Source organism: Balaenoptera acutorostrata, chromosome 3 (assembly GCF_949987535.1).
Source record: "Balaenoptera acutorostrata chromosome 3, mBalAcu1.1, whole genome shotgun sequence".
NCBI lineage: Eukaryota > Metazoa > Chordata > Mammalia > Artiodactyla > Balaenopteridae > Balaenoptera > Balaenoptera acutorostrata.
In genome coordinates, this window is record NC_080066.1 from 4918398 (window position 1) to 4936114 (window position 17717).

General features: G+C 36.5%; 1 protein-coding gene across 1 annotated transcript in view; it reads right to left on the reverse strand.

Moving 5' to 3' along the window:
- Positions 1–17717, reverse strand: part of STAM (signal transducing adaptor molecule) — a 73164-nt gene that overhangs the window by 18264 nt on the left and 37183 nt on the right. The window contains exons 5-12 of the mRNA XM_007196409.3: positions 17008–17154; positions 12410–12500; positions 9697–9889; positions 7527–7621; positions 4075–4163; positions 1965–2052; positions 1438–1492; positions 713–866 (exon numbers count right to left, since the gene is read on the reverse strand). Coding sequence (XP_007196471.2) covers positions 713–866; positions 1438–1492; positions 1965–2052; positions 4075–4163; positions 7527–7621; positions 9697–9889; positions 12410–12500; positions 17008–17154 — 912 coding nt within the window. The remainder of the gene's footprint in view (positions 1–712; positions 867–1437; positions 1493–1964; positions 2053–4074; positions 4164–7526; positions 7622–9696; positions 9890–12409; positions 12501–17007; positions 17155–17717) is intronic.

The window sequence follows — 17717 nt, forward strand, 5'->3', positions numbered from 1 at the left end:
CATTTCTCAGGCCTGGCTGCTCTTCTCCAGGGTGCTGGCCCCTCCCTCCAGAAGTGGACTGCGTCAAAAGAAAATTCATCTGCACAAAGTTTATGCTACCCTACGTGGATAAAATGCAGTGTCTGGCTAACTACTCCCTATACCCTGAACTTAGTGAGTTTGTGGGAAATGGGCTCTTGAAATAGTTGCTGGGCATGACGAGAGGAAAAAGGGCTCTCTGTTGCGTTACACACGTTCTCATGTAAAGGAACGGAAAAAATCCAGATTAAAGAAAGTCACTATAAAACTGAATATGGTAGATACTCACAAGAATTTAGTAATAATTAGAAATTTTACTCAGACAGACAAAAATTGTAGTTCTTAACCAGATAATTAGATATGAAGCTTTAAAAATATACAGATGTTTGGGCCTCATGCCTGGATTCAATAGGTCTGGGTAGAGCCAAAGCATCTGTTGTTGTTTTTTTTTTTTAAAGCTTGAGAGTGATTGATGTGCACCCCTGCAGAAAAATAATTTTTTAGAACAAGAACTATTATTATAGCTAGCATACTACACATTGTATTTGTCAAGTGAAAAAATCTTTTTAACTTTATTTTTACTCCAAACATCACTTTTAGAAAGTTTCACGTTTTACAAAAACACAGCTATTCCAAATAATCTCAAATATATTTAAGAATTTAAAACGAAATACTCGCATCTTTAAAAGCTTACCTGAGAACCAGAAACACCGGATGACTGAATATAATACTGCTGATTCTGTAATTTTGCATACATGGAATACATTGGATCTTCATTCATTAATTTGGTATACAAGGACAGGGCCTCCATCACTTTAACATTGAGTTCCGAGAGTTCTGAATGTTTTCTGAAATATTATACAATGATGTGACACATAACTGCTATTTAAATGATATAATGTTCTAAATAATAAGATGCATCAAAATAGCAAAGATAGCAAAGAGTGGTATAAGTAGACATTATTAAAAATTTAACCTTGTAACAAAAAAAAAATATCCTATAGTTTAGCTCCAAGGCAACCAAAACTGTTTCAGATTTAGGTGCTGTGCTGGGAGGACTCTAGCTTATTGTACTTGACTTTACCTCAAAATATCCAGGTTTCCCTCGTTAGTAACAGATGGGTCATGTGTGGGCCCTGATGATGCCGCTTACAGCAAATATGATTATAATAGTTAACCCTGATTTTTAAAACAGACTAACATAGTGAAAGTCAAATAAATCCTCACTTAAAAGCGGGAGGGGGGGCAGATGGGTCTAATTTTAATTCCCACATCAAGTAGAAAACAAGTGAATGAGAACTGGCATATCTTTAAAATGAAAATAAAATAAAATACAAGGCAGCTCTATTCCAATACGCAGTTTAGAGAGATCTGTGGGGAAGAAGGTACACAATACAGATGGAGCGCATGTTTTTTTACCTGTCAATATCTTCCAGCTTCTCATCAATGAGAGGTCCCATCTGGTGACACATGGCTAAGATGACAAGATTTAAAGAAATATAAGAAAATGCAGCAAAAGAAAGCAACTCTCTGATGGATATTCATGTAGTTTAAGGAATAAAAGATCTAACTTGGAGTAATAAAAATTCTATTAATTAATCTTAGCCCACAGAACCCAAGACTGATTTTCCTAGCTATTTATAAAATCAATACTTTAGATTGATTGTATTGATCTCAGAAATTTTTAATACCAATTTTCATTTTACAACATTTTAAACGTTGAATAAAATATTTAATTTGGGTAGAAAAGTATAAGAATTTGAATTCTACTAAAGGTTTAATTAAACTGCATATAAACGTGAGACTGGTCACAGAAGAGTCAGAAATGTTAACATTGTTTATATCATTTTCAATTTGATTTAAATATAAAACCACGGTGTAACAGAACACTAGATATAACCCCTAATTATTCTTTATTTGCAAGGGAAATGGAAAGCAAGGTTTACCTTCAAGATGAAGTAACTCTGGAAGATCTGGTTGATCATCACTGGGATCTGTACTTTGCAACATCTGCAGCAATTGGTCCATTTTATCCTACAGGAATTAAACAGTTACTATAAAAAGTAACAAACCATTATGCAACAATACCTTCTCACTTCATTAGTTAGATAGTGGCTAATCCTGTAATGCACAGATAGGAAGACTTCAATTTCGCTTCTATGTATTTACTGTCTGTGTATTCTCTTTACTATCATGTGAAGTCAGAGCCCTTTTGAAACAGCTACCAGAAATTCTCTTAGATGAGAAGAAACAGAGCAACATTTACACTTACAACATGTGAGTTCTTTAATCTCTTAAGTCATGCTAGTGGACTCCTGTGTCACTTTGTTTTGGGGCAGCTGTAGTCTTGCCATGCTGACAGGTGTAACCTCTCTCTCAAGCTGGCAGTACTTGTGACTAACAGCTCCGTTACTACTTCTCTGCCAGGGAGAATATAGCAGCTGTTTCAGAAAGGCACAGCTCGGCTCTGGTACAGCTGTTCTTCTAAGTAGCACCAGAAGGATTTACTCTACATTCTCTTTCCACCAATGTTTCACTTTGTCATCAAATAAAGGAGAAAGATTTGTGGCTTCTCTATTCTCCTATGTGAAAGGCTGGAAGGCATCTCAAAGCAATGACTCAGATCTATTTCAGAATCTTTTGCTGTAAGACCAACAGAACTAATGAAGGCATCATTACATAAATACATCTATATATTATATTAGTAGAGATGTATCTATACGTAAGTTTTAAAAAACCAAAATATACATCTCATGTACCAAAGAATATTACCGTAATAATTACAAGCTTTTCTCCATTCATGGTTTTTATATGGTTATGCTACTAAGCATAGTTACTTAGGTGAATAATTTAAAGACTACCAATTCTAAGCAAAGTAGTTATTTATACCAAAACAAAACTCAATACTCTGTACAGAAGGATAACAGTTTAAGAGATGAATTAATCACCAGAGAGTGAAAACGACACACGTATATTAAAACACTCTTCTGAAGTAAAAAGAATTCCATATTTAGAAATAGATATTATTTTTCAACGTGAAAGATTCACAATTTTCATTTTAAGTAGTCTAAAAAAGAAAGCACATGTCAGAAAAGTTTGCCTACAGCCAAAAAAAGAAGGGGAGGGGAGTAAAATGAGAGTGAGAGTCAACTAACACATGGATAATTTCTCTTCTCTTTGTTTACAGAATTCTACAACCTATTTGAAATTATCTACTATCAGAGAAATGAGGTTTCTAGATTGACCGCTAGCCTGACCCTAGAAAATGCATGCATTTTCCGATGGAATGCTATAGCCAAACCTAAATTTCCCTAACTCCAGTACATTCTCTGGGGGCTCTCAGCACAGCTTCCACAACCGTTTCGCTAAAACAGTGCTCTTCAAACTTTCTGCTTCTGGTTCCCCTAAAAAAAGGCTAAAAACCTACAAATCCCCTCACATAGTTTAAAGATGACATCTCATTTTTCATCATTAGTTTAAAATGTTACAAAGAATATAATTTCCAGAGCATTTAAAAATAAAAGTCACACACGACCTAGAGGGGTGGGATGGGGAGGGTGGGAGGGAGGCTCAAGAGGGAGGGGATATATGTATACATAGAGCTGATTCACTTTGTTGTACAGCAGAAACTAACACAACATTGTAAAGCAATTATAATCTGATAAAGATGTAAAAAAAAAAAAAAAAAGTCACACATTCTTTTGAATATACCCAAAAAGTCTCATTATAATAGTGTTTGTAATAGCAAAAAACACACAAAGAACTGAAAACAACCTAACCGTCCAACAACAGAATAATGAAGTCATGATAAGTCCATTCTATGGAATATTAAGCAGGAATTAAAATAATGAGGTACAACTATACATACTGACATGGTTAAGAATGGGACTAGGGAGGAACTTTCCAGGAGAATCTTTGCTTCGTCTGTATTGTTTGAAGTTGTACAACAACAAAACACATGCATTAATCAAGTACTGAATTTTTTTAAATGAGAAAAGAAAACCATTGCAACTTCAGTACTGAACGTATGATGCTCTCAGGCAGGAAACCACTCACCTCATCAATGCAGGCTTGTTCCGGCTCTGGTTCTAGCGTCTCTACCTGAACATCATCACTAAACTGTACCGTCTTCTTCTCCGTTTTAACTGTAAAACATGTAACATTTGTCGTTTCCTTATAAATTTAACATTTTATTTAAAAGCACTTTAAGTTTAAGGAGAGAACTTGGGTTTTTCTTGTATTCCCTTCAATCTGAGAAACTCAGTTTAAGGGATAATTCGGTTGCAGATTTAGGCAACCATGACAGAACATGACATTATGAAATTCTGTGAAGACTTGTTAATTTTTTCTTCTGAAGATTTTATGTTTTCCATAACAGATACTTCACTAAAAATAAGAACTATATTTCTGGAACAAAGATTAATCACCTATTACATATGAGAGTTTAGTAAACTGCTGAACAGAAAGCAAAGCTTTACAATGGCATAAATGAATTCTGCTATTGAAAATAAATCCTCTTTTCAAATTACCAGTCCTTTCAAAGAAAAATCTCCACTTTTGCACAGGCCACGCTCTTTCAATGTAATGAATTGGGAAGTTAGCTATATATTCCCCGCACGCCACTCAGTCTTTTTTTTTTAACTAAGTGAATGACATCCAGGCCAGCAGAGAGCTTTACAAGTGGCCTTGGCAGGGATCTGAATTTTCCACTAAATCAGTCTGTATTTTTTAGTTACATCATTCTTGCAATTGAAAAGGTGGTTATTAAGGGATCTGCAAACCAGAAGCACGTATTTCTCTTGCTCAACAAAGCAATCTTTAAAAAGATTCAATGTAACATTAACCAGCAAATATAATGTTATGATTAACATAGTAATTAATCTTCTCCAAAGTAATACTGAGAAACACATACAGCTTTAAAGGAATGAACTTCCTTTTTGGATTTTTTCATCCTGATATCAATGTAGTCAATCAGTATTCATAAAAATTAAGAATCAGGGGGATGGGAAAGGGGCAGAATTAAGGAAGGGAAATAATATTAATTAAACTATTAAATATGCTTAATGGAATATTGCATTTCCCCCAATGAATCTCCAATACAGTCCTATGAGATATGCCCATCTTGTAAATGAGGTTAGCAGTGGCTTAGAAAGATTAAAAACGCTTGCATAGGAGAAAGCTAATAAATGGCAAAGCCTGGACTTGAATGCCAATCATTCTAGCTCTATTAGCCCACACTACTGGAATCTGGCCTGTGATTTTACTCTGAGAACAAGAAGTCATATCACTTATGTATTCTATGCTATAGAATAGAAATGGAAAACAGTTTAATTTCCAATATAAGGAATATATTCATCCCACACAAGTCACCATAAAGTAAAATTCTACATACAAGACCAGTTTCAGCTGATTTCACTTTCCCACTGAAGAAAAAGAGCCATATGCTACACATATTTTTGCTTTTTATATCTTGAGCTATTAACAAGCAGAAAGCTGGGACAGCACTGCACTGGCTGCTACCCATCAGAAAACACACGGTAGACTTCACGTCCTAGCAGCGGACCACGCACACGTTTGTAGTGCTTTTTCTCTCAGGGACTAATACTGTTACTTTGTATGTATGTGTACGTTTGTGTGTATATTATGTGCATGTGTGTATAAATAATATTTTACACACACACACAGATGTGTTTATGCATATACATATATAAAATACAGTGTTTGCACGAAATCTTACTGCCTCTCCAAAACGAAAACAAGCTAAGTAGGTCAGGCACTTCTAATTGACACATTCAGTGAAATGGGCTTCTGTTTCCTCATAAAGAACGATGCTACAAGGATCTTGCTAACACTCATTTTCCAAGCTTGAGAACTGTAGCTCCACTGTATAAGCTCTGATGCTCTGGTTTCTCTTTTACATGGTCCAGAGTGAAACACATGAAAATAACTAGAATATTCATTTTAAGGCTACATTGCTATGTAATGGGAAAAAAAAGATGAGATGGCTACTTTATCTACCTGAGATCTTGGATCTCCTCTTGAATGGAAGTCCAAGACAATTCCATCCTTCCCAACAGCTATTTCAAGATTAAAAAAAAAACAAAAAAAACCCAAACCCAAAAATCAAGCAAAATCCCTCACCACCATCAGCCCAGATTAAAAAGTTAGCACGTTATGCGCTGCCATCTAAACAAGGTTCCACAGGACGTTTTCTGAGTTTACCAAAGAGAACTTTATTAAAGGAATGGGTATCACAATCTGTCTCTATACAAGTGACACAAGACATCCCGACAATAACTAGGAGAGGGCATTACTTTATCAAAGATCTGTAACATCTGGTCTGTTATTAAAGCCTTCTCTTGAAACAGAAGCATTTTTATGTTTTCAAAAAAAAGTGTATCTTTACTGTTAATACACAGACACTTACGCTTCATTTATTGTATAAACATTTATATAGTCTGTACTCTGGATAAGATTCAGTACCAAGTACTGTTAGAAATAAAAAGACAACTGAGACAAAGATCTTTTCTTAAAATTCCTGTAAACTGAAAATGACCAAAGCAGATCGTGATTTATAACTTTCTTTGATCTATTCTACCTGGCATTATAGAAAGATGAGATATTTTGCCAAGATAACTGTAGCTTACCAACTTACATACAAAAAAAGTCTTAAAATTCTAACCATTTCAGTCGCTACAGAAATCTTTCTAGATTAGAACATATTTCTGTTTCCTTAAAAAGAGGAAGGTTGTGACTTAATCTTGATGCCACAAACTCATCATTATGAAGATTCATTACAGTATTGCCTAGAAATACAGTGAACTGCCTACCAACATTTCGATCAACTACTGGCAGTTAAATGTCCTGCAATGATTACGCCTGCCAGTAATATCACTTTTCCTTCTTCGCCCCACATTCTAGTCTGTTCCTCCTAGTCAGCAAAGGTTTGAAACTCAAAAAATTATTGACATGATCCGTTATGGCTCCTTCTGAATATCTGACATGGTGGCTTAGAAAAGCCATTAAGTTGCTAAGAGGCCACTGCTTCCAAATTTGGGGCTGGACACTAGAGAAATGAGCTAACCTTTGAATAGGAAGAACTCTCTATAAGGTTACACTGCATTTGTCACCCTTTCATCAACTGATGATACCAAAAATACATAATGCATAAATTCTATAACACTTAATCTGCATTTTTACAATGACATATATATACATACATACATACATACATACATATATATATACACACATATATATATACACACATATATATATATTTTTTTTTTCCCTAAAGAAAAGTCCATAGTCTGCCTTAAGATAATCTTGGTAGACAGATGATTTCAATTCTTAGACGATTAGATGACTCCTCATAAATAATCTGACTGGGGAGCTGCATTTTTAATAAACACCTTGGAGGCACTAACTTCTGAGAGTCTCTGCTCCAGAAGCTGAATTTTAGAGAGAATTGTGGATTGCCATCCACTGACAGGCTGGAAGACACTTACTCATTTCTGGTTCAGCAGTGAGATCCGCAGTCACAAAATTAGAGGGGAATAACCCCATGCCTTGATGGGTTTCACCTTTCCACCAGTTGGGGTCACTAAGAGAAACAAGAAAGAATGCTTTACTATAACAAAGAATTTTTATTTCTATGTATCTTTACCTTTTATAGTGTTTAACCTATATTATTACCAGATCTGAAGCTCACAACAATCCAATGGAGGAAGTGAATGTATCCTTATTACAAATTAGAGATGAGGCCTCAGAGAAGATAAGACGCTATTAAACACACAGTTCTTTCTCATATTCTGGAAGGCTGGCGAACGCTTTGAGGATCTAGTACAAGGCTCTGAACTCTCTCCCTCAAACAGAGGTCCCGACACTTGAAAACTGTCAACTTCCAATGTTTATAGGCTCCCGCGTGAGAATCCTTTATAATAAGATAGACAGTAGGCTCTGAATCCAGACCTCCATTCCTAAATCAGTGCTCTTTCTAGCACACATTAGGAAACTTTCCCCCCCACAAGAGAACACACATGACAGTAACACCATTTACAGCACAAAATGTTCACAAGGAACACACTCCTGGGTGCTTACCCACGCTAACCACTGGATCCCCAGCACCTAGGATAAGGAAAGCTAGCAAGTGCTCAATAAATACTTTTTGAATGAATGAATGATCAAGGTTTTGTGCAACTTCCAGCTAACCAGCTCAAACTTTACTTCATTTTCTTCCACTCAAGAAAACATATTAGCATGTAAGTGTGATACTATAAGAATAATCTTAAATGTATTTGAATTGATCTTTAAAAACCACATCAGGGACTTCCCTGGTGGCGCAGTGGATAAGACTCCGTGCTCCCAATGCAGGGGGCCCAGGTTCAATCCCTGGTCAGGGAACTAGATCCCATGTGCATGCCACAACCAAGAGTCCACACACCACAACTAAGGAGCCCGCCTGCTGCAACTAAGAAGGCCTGGAGCCACAACTAAGGAGCCCACCTGCCACAACTAAGGAGCCCGTGTGCTGCAACTAAGGAGCCAGTGAGCCACACTGAGGAGCCTGCCTGCTGCAACTAAGACCCAGTGCAACCAAATAAATAAATACATAAATATTAAAACGAAACAAATAAAAAAACCTAGTGCATTTATCCGACCTCAAAAATAAAGATTTAGGCTTCCCTGGTGGCGCAGTGGTTAAGAATCCGCCTGCCAAGGCAGGGGAGACAGGTTCGAGCCCTGGTCCGGGAAGATCCCACATGCCGCGGAGCAACTAAGCCCATGCGCCACAAGTACTGAGCCCGCGCACTAGAGCCCATGAGACACAGCTACTGAGCCCGCGTGCCACAATTACTGAAGCCTGCGCACCTAGAGCCCATGGTCCGCAACAAGAGAAGCCACCACAATGAGAAGCCCACGCACCGCAACAAAGAGTAGCCCCTGCTCACCGCAACTAGAGAAAGCCCGCACACAGCAACGAAGACCCAACGCAGCCAAAAATTAAAATAAATAAAAATATATTAAAAAAAAAAACAAAACTGCCAGGTCAGCTCTCCCTTTAAAATAAATAAATAAATAAATAAAGATTTTTTTTTAAAAAACCACTTGCAAATTTTAATACTTCATTATGAGTAATAATCATCAGTAACAACTAATTTTCAAGTAAACATAAAGCTGTAGTAAAAAAACAGATGCACTGTATCACCTCCCCTATAATATAATGTATATAACACCATGTAAAATGAATTTGTTCCACACTGATATACTATTCTGTGCAAATAAATTAATTCACTATATTATATATTTCTTTTAAATTCCATATATATAAATACATATATATATATATATTTGGTGCATTTTCTAAAGTCTTAACCTTTTTTTTTTTACTAATTTAACAATCTATATTATAAGATGGAACCAAAAATGAATAGAGTAAACTAGGCCTCCAAGACATATAAAACCCATTTAAATGATAGATGAGGAAAAATTAAGTTACAATATATGAATCCAGACAGTATGACACAAGCAAAGCAACAACTGACTGTCCTACAGAGAAACTACCTGCGTCAATATTTGATTTTATTACGTTTAATAAGGCATTCAGCAAGAATAATATGAAACACAGAATATGCTATATATTTTCAAATGAATGTTCAATTTAATAGTAACCATCACCTGTCATCAAGAACTGTAATAATTTCTCCAGCTTTAAAAGTAAGTTCATTATCTTCAGCAGCTTCAAAGTCGTATATAGCACGAACTTTTCGGCCTTCGTGTTGGTGGTTAGTTAAGAGATTAGATGTGCTTGGATACAAACTGGAAAGGGTGGTTGACTGCTGCCTTTGTTCCTTCAGCGACAACTCAATGGCTGGAAAATAATGGGTTTAAAAAGACCCAAAATGTTAATATACCCAGCAATCCTAAGCAGTACAAAAAGATATCTGAAGGTAAAAAGTATTCTTCTTCTAATAATGTAGAGGGAAACCAGGACATATCCTGATATAATATATTGAACAAAAATAATGTCATTAATTTTATTCATTCATTCACACTGAGAGCTTAAAAAATAAATAAACTAAAAAAAAAAAAAACTGAACAGCATGATGACTATTTTTACTGAACAGGTACAATTTTAAATATTCTGGGTAATAAAAAGATATAAACTCAAATCAATTTTGTTTAATTTAGCTGCAGATATTTTATATTTTCTTTCATCTTTTCAATGTATTTCTATAGCTTAAGTTTACCAAATAATAATCAAAATCACTTCAGAAGTCCAAAGTCCCAAGCTTGAGTCCTTCACTGGGGGCTTACTAAATAGGAGTCTCAAAGGTAGTATCTGAGAACCTACATTTTATTGTTCCAAAGGTCGTTCTTAGGTAATCAGTCTAAGAACTGGAATTTGGAAATAACTACAGTAAAGTCTCACCTAACAAATTCCCCAAAATAGATTTCAAATGTGTCTGCTCTATCTCTTCCCTTAATACAGGCCATCACCATGTGTCACACAGGCTCTGTAACATAATCTTAATGAACTGACTACCCTGCTTTCAGTGCAACATATAACCCCGTCTTCCCTTCCATCTCTGTTCTAGATGAATAAAAGACCAGATGGGAAAATAAAACTTTAAAATTATCATAGAAAAATATCTTTCAGGATCCTGGGGGAGAGGAAAATATCTTAAGACATTAAAAAAAAACCCAAAATCATAAAAGAAAAGCAAAAATTTTGACTACATGAAAATTTAAAACTTGTTTAATAAAACATGCCATTATCAAAGTTAAATTGTAAGCCAAAACCCAAGAGTAGATATCTATAACAGATGTAACAGGCAAAAGATTAATATCCAAAATAAAGATGTTCTATACATCATTATTAGAAAAAAAATAGCAAGAGAGACAATGAGAACAGCTAATAAACATACAAAAAAGGACTGAACCTCACTAGTAATAAAGAAAATAAAAATTAAAAACAATTAGGTAGGGCTTCCCTGGTGGCGCAGTGGTTGAGAATCCGCCTGCCAATGCAGGGGACACGGGTTCGAGCCCTGGTCTGGGAAGATCCCACATGCTGCGGAGCAACTGGGCCCGTGAGCCACAACTACTGAGCCTGCGCGTCTGGAGCCTGTGCTCCGCAACAAGAGAGGCCGCAACAGTGAGAGGCCCGCGCACCGCAATGAAGAGTGGCCCCCGCTCGCCGCAACTAGAGAAAGCCCCTGCACAGAAACAAAGACCAAACACAGCCAAAAAATAAAAATAAATTTAAAAATTAAAAAAAAAAAAAAAAAAAAAAAAAAAAAACAATTAGGTAGGGGGCTTCCCTGGTGGCGCAGTGGTTGAGAACCTGCCTGCTAATGCAGGGGACACGGGTTCGAGCCCTGGTCTGGGAAGATCCCACATGCCACGGAGCAGCTGGGCCCGTGAGCCACAACTACTGAGCCTGCGCGTCTGGAGCCTGTGCCCCGCAACGGGAGGGGCCGCGATAGTGAGAGGCCCACGCACCGCGATGAAGAGCGGTCCCTGCACCGCGATGAAGAGTGGCCCCCACTTGCCGTAACTAGAGAAAGCCCTCGCAAGAACTGAAGACCCAACACAGCCAAAAATAAAGAAATAAAAAAAAAAAAAAAAAACAATTAGGTATCATTTCAAACCCATCAGATTCACAAAAATTAAACTCTGACAATACCAAATGTCATGAGACTAAAAAGAATAAGTGAATAATAAGAGCTTTCATACACTGCTGATGGAAAAGGAAATACTACAACTATTTAGCAAAGTTAAAGATGTACCTACTCCATAAGCCAGCAATACCATGAAACAAAATCTCTCTCTCTCACACACACACACACACACACACACACAAGAGAAGGTGGACAAGGATACTCAGTGCAGCTTACTTGTCAAAGTAAAAAAAACCCAGAAAACCCAGCTGTCCATCAGTAGGAGGATAAATTACAGCAGGTATTTATTAGTTCACTGGAATATTACACAGCAGTTAAAACAGATGAACCTGATATACATGTCTCATTATGAACAGATCTCAAACATATTGTTGCATGAAAAAAACAAGTTGTAGATGATACCTAGAGTACACTATTTATGAAAAAGAATTTGTTGGACACAAAAAAGTATTTGGTATTGTTTATGGACACATAGATAGTGTAGTAAAAACATTATAGAAACATAGACTGAACGGACATACATGATAGCAGTTGCCTCGGAAGAGAAGAGGAAAAAAGTGACACTGAAGAGAGGAACAAAGGAGAACAAGTAGATTTCAACTTCAGCTGTGAACTCCTATTTCTTTTATTTTTAAATATCTTGGGGGAAAATAAACATCAAGTAAGAGACCTATCTTCTTTCCATGATCAGGGACTTAAAAATGTACCTTTCGCTAAATCTTCTTCTTCTTTTTTGTTAGCCACAGTACCAGGATCCTTGGCTACCAGAGCTGGGCTTGCTTTTGCTTGTTCTGCAGCCTAACACAAAAAAAGGGAAAATGATATTTGAAAGTTGTTCTCAAATTTTCCTACCCCCAACTAATCTAAGAACTCACAAGACCCTTCCCATCAATCCACCGCAGACTTCTGAGCAAGAAAGAAATCCGGACCTGAGCAGCCTCCTCTTTGAAAGGAGCCAGAGAACAGGTAGAGCTGGAGAGAACAGACTGAGAGCATTTGTTTTCTTAGGGTTAACAGCCTAGCCACACTCTCCCAGGTCTGTGTGAAGAGGCTAAACTAGAAGCAGACACTATGCAAACCAGAGAAGACAGACTAGAGGAGATTTCAACAAAAAGGAGTTGAGAGTGGGAAGGAGATGACTACTTTAAAAGCAAGCAGTTTTTAAATTTTTTAAATATCTATTCAAGAGTTTTACTGTTTCCCTCCAGATCAAAAGTCAGGATGTTATCTTTAGGAATCCAGATTGATATACAGTAATACAAATGCTCATAAAATTATACTATTTTCTAAACCAAAATACTAGCAGCTAATTTTGACAATATATTACTGTCCCTCTTAAACATATTTTGTATATAAGGTAGTGTACAATAAATACATACATTGATTCACACTTAACAGAATTACAAGCTTCTAAAGTCTTAATGGCTGCTGAGTTTTTGTGTGGCCATCAAGGCCAATCAGACTCCAGCCTCATTTTTCAACCATTCTATCAGTTACCAGAAACTGCTGGTGCACACACACACACACACACACACGCTGTGACACACATTTGCTTCTACTCATGACGTCCTCCCCTCTGGCTCACTGTACTCCATCCACATTGTTTCCTAGTGAGATTCAACCCACCAGTCAGTGAACAGCTAAAAATCACTTTCTCAGTGAAACGTTCCTAAACCCTCTCAGTAAGCCTTCCCTCCTCTGTGCCCCTCTGGTAACACTTTTAAACAAGGTATCATGATTCGGGTAGTTAAGGACAGTTAAGGACGCAAGCTGGGGAGTCAGGCTAATGGGGAGTCAGGCTAATGTGGTTCAAACCCCAGATGCACCACCTTCTAACGCACGAACCCTGAGCGCCTAAAAGCCTCCTTGTGCCTCAAGTTCCTCATCTACGAAATGAGGACAACAATGGCCCACACACCACAGGCTGTCGTGAGGATTAAATTAGCACACGTAGCTTCCAAAATCAGATGCAATGAGGGCCATTCAGGGTTTAAATCACAGAGTATATAACATTGTCTCCTGGGCTTTAAAATGTATGCAGAGGTGATATATGCCACACATGTGATAACTACAGCATAAAGGATGCTGAAGTAGGGAGTAAATAAACTCTCTAGAGTTGCAAGGTTTCTACATTTTACGTGAAATAATTCACTATTAACTCAAAATAGACTGTGACAAGTTACAAATGTATACTGTAATTCCCAAAGCCATCAATTAAGAAAAATGAAATTCTAAAAAATATTCAAATTACCAAATGCATAGCACTTAGATCATTGCCCAGTACATAGTAACAGGCAATAAATCTCAGCGCCTATTATAATTCTCTGCTTACATGTCTGTCTCCATAACCAGGCTGCATGTTCCTTGAGGGTATATGGGGCTAAATATTACAAGCGATCATAAATGATTGTTGAGTAAATGAAAGGCAAAATATTCAACATTATAGTAAATACCGTTCTATAGTCTTCACTTAATATATTTATAATGTCAAACAAATACACAAGGCATTTATTTTTAGCAAAGCTGATTAGAAGAGAGCTTTTATATTCACTGAATAGAACTTCAAGCACTCTCAATCTGACCCACCTCTAGTTGTAACCTTCCTTAAATAAAAATGTTTTAATCATCATACACCTCTGAAAATTGAACGCTACGCTTCATCAGAGGCAACCTTTATCATTATATATGAATTTTTTTTTCCACAATTTGTGAACTTCACAAAATAGACATATTGATCTTCTGTGGTCCGAGAAGGGATCTCTATTGGTCAAGAAGGAAGTGCAGAAACAAGCTATATTAAGCCCTACATTCCTGAACCGCTCTCTTTTCAAAGTGCCTTTCTATCATCAGGTTCCAAGTGTAGCAACGCTACTGTCTGATTAACCAGTCAAACACAGTAGCAGTGCCAGCATCACTTCGACCTCCAAAGTCAGTGCTAAGAGAACCACAGCAGCAAGAGTTAGGTGACTCAAGTATCACTTTTCTTAATATTTTTATATTATTTTCTTCTGTACTTGGATGAAAAAGTATACTTTAATATACTTTAAATATACTTTAAAAAATTCTCTTGTTTCCAGAAACTTTTTTAAAAATATGCTAACAAAGGTCTAGTCTGATTAAAATGTAGTAACGGCTTTAGCAACTAAGTGACTGTAAGATTTGGAGGAACTTCTGCAGTTGATCCCAGATGATAGATTTTTTTAAAAATTAAACATGAAGCTCTTTACAAACATGGTTTTCAATGAAAACTTCTTCAGAAACTACTATTAAAAAAATCACCATTCTACCTCATCATAGGTTACTTTATACGCATTTTACATATTTCTTGTGGTTGAAAGACAGCAACTATAACAAAATGAGCTTTCTCATATTTTATAAGATCTAGATGAAAAAAAGAAAAGTAACTCTGAACTGTACTACTGCTGATCTACATCCTGAATCCTTTGAACAGGAGAGTAGTCTCACATCTACACCAGTTAGCACGTAAATGCTCTTGCCAGTGTTCACTCCACTTCTGGTCCTTCAAAGCCTAGTCCGGACAGACACATATCTACTAACCTCAATATCAAACGGAAGGCAGGATCGTGTAGTGGAAGGAACACTGGACTGAGAGTCAGGAGGCCTGTGTCCTAGTTCCAGCTCTGCAACTACTAGCTGTGGCCCTGGGCAAGTCACTTAACCATTCTGGGTCTCAGTATCCTCATCTGTAAAATGAGGGGATTAGATTAGAGGATCACTAGAGTTGTTCCCACAACTATCTGAGATTCTAGGTTAACCAAACAAAGCTACGTATCAAACGGATCATTAACTCTTCTTCCTTCTCCTACAGGCACAAGTTCCTTTGTGGACTGAAATGCAGTTGTCACTTGCACTGAAAGCTGTCCTCAAGAGCAGTGCTGCTCAAAACAGTCATCGGGGGTCTTGTTAAAACGGAGGCAATGAATCCACTGCTTGGAGGCACGTTTCCACCCGTGAATGAGGTGTGACAGTTCTCACAAGCTTCCAGGTGGTGATGACGATGGCCAAACAACCACACTGTAAGTAACAAGCTCCGGAACAGGGTCTCAGGATCCAGAACCTGCCATTCCACTAGGCAACTACACTCTTCAGTCCTCCATAGTGAGTCTACTCTTCGATAATTAAACATTGCTTCTATTGTCAAGGATATCTTCTTATAAGATATCTTGGATTATTCTGCATAAAATTATTCCTTAATTATACAGATTTAGAAATTATTCTGAGGTAGTAAAAATGAGCTATCAATTATGAATGACTACTTCTCAAAGATGTAATTTATCATTGTAAAACTATTCATAAGCCAAGTTTTTTCAAGTAAGAAGAAAAATACCCTCTCCTTCCTTCATCTCCAAAATATATTTCTAGGTTTTCACATCTCAAGAGTACTTAGATAAATTAGAAGTGCCTTGGGAAGAAAGTCTAGATAAGTCTGGATGAATCACTTCATAATTCCCTTGAAACGGTCAAAACCCTGAATGTGAGCCCTCTACAACTAAGAGTTTTCTGCTCATGCTTTCACATCACTCATTATATTCTACCCCAAGCCATACAGTGGGGAAAGACAGTGCAGTAAGTTACCACACACTTTAAGCCTACTTAGTTAGCTGGGCATCCTAAAGGATGGTTACCAGAACAGAAAAAGAATAAAAGAGATAATCTTCCATTTTTTTTTCCTATATGAGATAAATTAGAGATTGAGCTCATTACATAAATAATTTTTTTTTAAAGGCAAGTTAAGCCTTTCAGTCAATCATATTTATTAGGAAAAAGAAAGAAGACACTTATGTGCTGGTCAGCTCTTATTAAGGGGAACTTCTCTTCCCAATGACCCCCTTTTATCTCTCTACCATTTTTTAATACAGGTGCTCATAAATTTCATAATCCAAAGAACCTCTAAACACATCCTTAAATTTTAAGGAAACCTGATTTTTGAGCTGTCATTCTTTGTAGATAAAATTACAGCACAAAGAGCATTTAACAAGAATGTCAGTATTACCTAATAAAGCAATTTCGTCTGTATTATTAAAATTATATTAAAATTTTTTTAATTGCAAAAAGGTTAAATGAATTCATTAATAAAGAAGGAGAAACAGTGGGGAAATGGAAGTTGGAACACATTAACATTCCACTATATTTTTCTGGCAACTTTATATGCAAGATTATTATTATTAACAAAAATTCCTCTGGAGTATTAAAAACTACCTGGGTTTGGAGGAAAAAAAGAAAAATAAACATGACTACTTTAGAGAAATGAACTGTAGCACACGCACAAATTTATATAAAATACCTGAGAGCCAATAGCTGGAAACGTAACACCTTGTTCCTTAAGGTTCTTAATCATTGCTGATATTAGACTAAGCTGTGGATCATTCTTAAATTCATCCGTCCATTCAACCATAAGAGCCTTTAATTTTTCACACACTTTAGGATGACCCTTAAAAATAGAGAAAAAAAATTAATAAAAACACTAATTTCCTGGCAAATGATTTAATACAGATGCCGTAAATAAAAAACTTATAAAGTGGTGCAGATCTCTTTTTAAATCATAAATTATCCCTAGCTATACATGACACAGAAGAAAATACAGATGGTTACTAGAAATAAACTAGTTTTATTTCCACACTATGAAAAAAAAATAGATGATACCATCACATACCTCATAACATATTAAAACACTAGATATATACTGACTTATTTTGGAGGTCAGAAAGACAGGACTTTTCAGAGTATTTTGCAACTAAGCAAGTATTGTCTATGAGGAAGACATAGAAAAGTTTGTTTTCTTTTTTGCAGACCAATGAAAAATAAGTTGGAAAGAGAGAATAAATAGTACAATTCCTTTATTCCTAATTCCTGACTTTTAATGTGCATGGCTATGATTTTACCCAGTTACTTAATTATCTGAGGCCTGGCATGAGGTCCACTATATGCCGATATTCCTGGAAACTTCATTTCTTCAAAATAACATTTCCCCCTTAAGTACAAAACCAATATGTT